This window comes from Trypanosoma cruzi (genome assembly GCF_000209065.1).
Source record: "Trypanosoma cruzi strain CL Brener chromosome Unknown tcruzi_1047053505779, whole genome shotgun sequence".
Classification (NCBI taxonomy): domain Eukaryota; phylum Euglenozoa; class Kinetoplastea; order Trypanosomatida; family Trypanosomatidae; genus Trypanosoma; species Trypanosoma cruzi.
In genome coordinates, this window is record NW_919173.1 from 3,537 (window position 1) to 7,491 (window position 3,955).

General features: G+C 52.9%; 1 protein-coding gene across 1 annotated transcript, besides 4 other annotated features; it reads right to left on the bottom strand.

The window, feature by feature from the left end:
* Window positions 1-3,955: part of a sequence feature (areas not merged during assembly with more than two copies in the genome that could not be assigned to a particular haplotype) that runs on past the window's edge.
* Window positions 782-815: a sequence feature (AT_rich).
* Window positions 957-978: a sequence feature (AT_rich).
* Window positions 1,607-1,630: a microsatellite.
* Tc00.1047053505779.20 (trans-sialidase, putative) lies at window positions 1,723-3,918 on the bottom strand (the record flags this gene model as incomplete). The annotated part of the gene is made up of 1 exon (XM_800103.1): window positions 1,723-3,918. The coding sequence occupies one exon, from the start codon at window positions 3,916-3,918 to the stop codon at window positions 1,723-1,725; it is 2,196 nt and encodes a 731-aa protein (XP_805196.1).

Consider the following 3,955-nt stretch of genomic DNA (forward strand, 5'->3'; position numbering starts at 1 on the left):
CCGTGAGCATGCGGCCACTCCACGCAGGAACACAGGAGAAAATGTTGACAAGGGAAAAAAGCAAGAAGCAGCACAAACACACAAAAGAAACAAATTGCGGGCGGGAAAAGCACCGCCACGGTCCTCGCGCTGGCCGGCAACTCCACACCAGCCATCACAAACGCACCATCGCAGTGCTGCCAGTCCGCGGGTGAGAAGATTCGGCCCTCCACACAACAAACGCACACACCGCCAGCAGTCATCCACCAATGGGCGAGGAGAAGCGAAACACAGCCACTGTCTCCAGTTCAGTCCCACGGACAACGGGGTACGGCCACAGCCCAGCAGCCAACACAACGCACACGGAGCAAGCAATCACCCAAAGAGCCGCACGCGGAAGCGGATCCTCACCCAGCCATGACGCGGCGACAAAATTTCCAGCCGTTACACCCACACTGGGATTCGGTGCCCAACTCAAATAAGTCGCAGGCGGTGCATCACGCCAACAGCAAAATTGACTCGCGGTGTGCGCTCCCTCTCCTCCTTCCTTCCCTTCATGCCCACGGAAAGAGGCGGCAGCCACCCGCAACCGCCAACACACGCTACAAAAGAAGCATCCAAATCCACTGCAATCTGCATTTTTTGTGGTTGTGTGTGTGTGTCCCTGCAGGAACACGAGGTAAAGGAGTAGAAAAGGCAGAGCGTGTGAGGGGACGCACAAACAAAAATGCACAGCAGTGGTGCACGGCGGAAATAACAAGAATGCTCAAAATCATAATTGCACTGCAACCCAAGCAGGGACAATTAATAAAAAATTTAATAAAAATAAATAAAAACGTTCCCCTTCATCGTAAATTAAACCCCCTCGCACGAAACATATATAAAAAAAAGTTTTCTACTACTGTTCCACGCATATAAAAAAAAAAAAGCAGCTGGTTACCGTGTGGCCCACCAAACTGTTTGTATATTTTGCCCACAAATTAAAAATTAAATATTTAAGTGTCTTTCAACCGTCCGACCCTCCATGTGTCCGCACATCGTTCATATTTCACGGGGTCATCTGCGTGTTGCTGCTCCCCTCAGCCCTCTCATCGGCGTGCGAGTGCGGCCCGCAGAGCACAGTCACTCGTGTGTGTGGAGGGACTGAGAGAAGCACGCAGACACGACGGGAGTCGCGTCACTCCATCGGGAGAGCGAGCGCAGAAAAGGGAAAAAAAATCATCAGAGGGGAGAGAAATGCTGACGGGACTGCCGGCACGAAAAACAAAAACGCAAAGCAATATACCAAAAAAGCGGCAGGGTGTGGCTGTGTGTGTGCGGCGCTGCGGGTGTCTGCCAGCCCTGGCCGCAAGAAAACAAAACAAGAGGGAGAGAAATGTGTGCGCCGCCCCACAGGCCCTCGTCGCACGCCCACACGTCACGGCTCCCTCAGCGCGCCGTTCGTCGCGGCCCCTCCTCATGCGTGCAGCAGGCGAGGCGCACAGGGCCGTCGTCGTGAGCGTGTCGGTGGGTGTGCGAGTGGAGCAGTTGGGCGGAAACACACGGCACCCCTCGCAGGAAGAGTGCAGAAGAAACAATTAACAAAAGTAGAAAAAAAGGTCCAAGATGGTTGCCCTAAGGCAACATGGAAAAGAAAAGAAAAGAAAAAAAATTACTCTCTGCGCAGTAAAACTTATTCCTAGCGGTCTTTGTGTGCCTGTGCAGGGAAGGGCTCAAGTGCTCCACACTGAGGCCGCACACTCCTCACAGAGCCGCAAATACCCACAATTCCAGCAGAAGAAGCAGCGGCAGCAGTCCGCTCCCAGCAGGCGCATTGGCTCGCACACCATCAATCCGAGGGATATGCCTCCTTTCCGTTCCACCCTCCACCTCTGATTCCGGGCCTCTCGTCGGAACGGGAACCCTGTCCTTGATTGCACGCATCTCAGTGGAATTTAGTGGGCGATTGTAAAGAAAGACGTTCGTCACCGTCACATGGGACTCTTGGCTGGGGTTCTCCTCACCGCACGCGCCAAAGCAAAGGTCCACAAACTCAAGTGGCGTCCTAATTGTGAACAGCACTTCTTCCTCCCCCAGCAACTCGCCATCAATGTACACAGAGACCTTTTGGCTTTGGAGCATGAGTGCCACTTGGTGTTCTTTCTTCAGTTCCCAAGTGCTGCCTTTTGGTGTCGTCTGGTCTTTGAATACCGTCTCCCACCTCTTATCCTTGGTATACGACAGTCTCATGAAATGCGCTACCCCAGCGTCCCCCAACATCGCGGCCAGTAGAGAGGCGTTCTTGCTCGGAATCTTTTGGATGCTCACCGTCGCCACAAGTGTGAATCTGTGGTTCAAAAACACATGACGCACATTATTATCCCGAGTGTTTAAGGACCATATTACCCCGGAGTTAGACTCCGTCAACTGAACCCCATCCTTGACCTTCTTCGCGTTCGTCACCGTTGCATTCAGGCAAAGATACTCGTCGATCCACGTGTCGTTGTTGGCCGCATCGGACAAAACTGCCACCAGACCCGCCGTGGGTATAGACAAGCTGGAGAAGAAAATGTCCTTTTGCGACCAAGTAACGAGGAAGAACTTGACTGTACTCAGCTCCTCCATCAGGCGGGAGAGTGAAATGGCACTGCCCTCACCATTTATACTCCGTTGTAAAAGATGCAAACTTCCATCCGAGTACAGCAGGTTGCTGGCAAGATCCCAATTCTTATTATTGTACATGGCAACGGGACCAACATGAAACGAGCGGTTGTTGTCCGTCACCCAAAGGTAGAGTGCATTGAACATTTCCCTTTGTCCCTTCCAGAAGTTCCCTCTCTGAGTGTACAGCATGACCTTCCTTCCCTCAATGGTCACGGTGATGAGAGCTCCCACACGCAAACCTTCGTCCCAAGAGCCTCCTGATCGTGCGTTGACCCACACGCCCAATAGCTTCCCGATAGCCTCCGTCCAACTTCCCCCCATGTCACGCGACTCGTACACCCTCTGGCCATTCTCGCAGTCAACAATCATGAGAATTGACCCCTCCCACTCGGTGATGTGGGGGTAACGGCAGTCCGCAGGGGACATGCCCTCCGAGAGCGTCCAGGTACTGCCGTTGTTCGTCGAGTAAATGATCATGGAGCAAATGTTTCCTGATTTATCCCCCGCCATCAGAGAAAACACGAGCGTGCCATCCTCCATCACAACACCTGAGCCACCAGAAGGTAAAAGCCCCTTAAATTGACGTTCGTGAGCACTTACAGAAACCTGGCTCCACAACGATTTAGATTCTGTCCATTCGATCCGTTGACTCGGCTCGCTCGCCGTAGGCTTCGTGACATCACCCACAACCAGTTTCAGCTTCAGGCTGTCCCATTTCCAGTCCAGACCTTTTTTGTGCGCATCAGAGCTTCCCACAAGAAGAAAAACCTTATTTCCCTTCGTGGTTGTTGTGGGGTTGAACAAGCCACCCAAACTCTCCTTTCCCTCCGCTGTGCCAAGCACGGTGTGTGCTTTCCATGTACTGTTATTGACCTCAGCAACAAGAGCGGGCCAACTCCGCGCAGAGTTCACGTACACCGCAACAACACCAAAAGAGGGCTTAAGTGATGCATCCGTCGGCTTTTCAAAATCCATGTGACATGCGGCAAAAGCAGCAATCACTCCACCAGCACTGACGAGAGATGGGGAAACAAATGAATCCCTCGTCGTTTCTGGAGAAGTTCCACCTTTCGGCAGCACCAGCGTCTGATTCGGCACAAATAGATCGACCCTTTGCAGCGGTTGCTCCTTCTCTGAAACGCTCCCCCCACCATCAATGAGAATTTTCGATGAAGGCATGGGAGAAGTTGGCTCAACAACTGCCGTTCCCATCTCACTGGATGCAGCTCCACGGCAGCACATCACCAACACGACGAAGAGGTGCAGCACCGCGGAAGTAAACACACGCCGGGACATGTTGGGCCTCTGCGGCTCGCTCTCTCTTCCTTCCCTC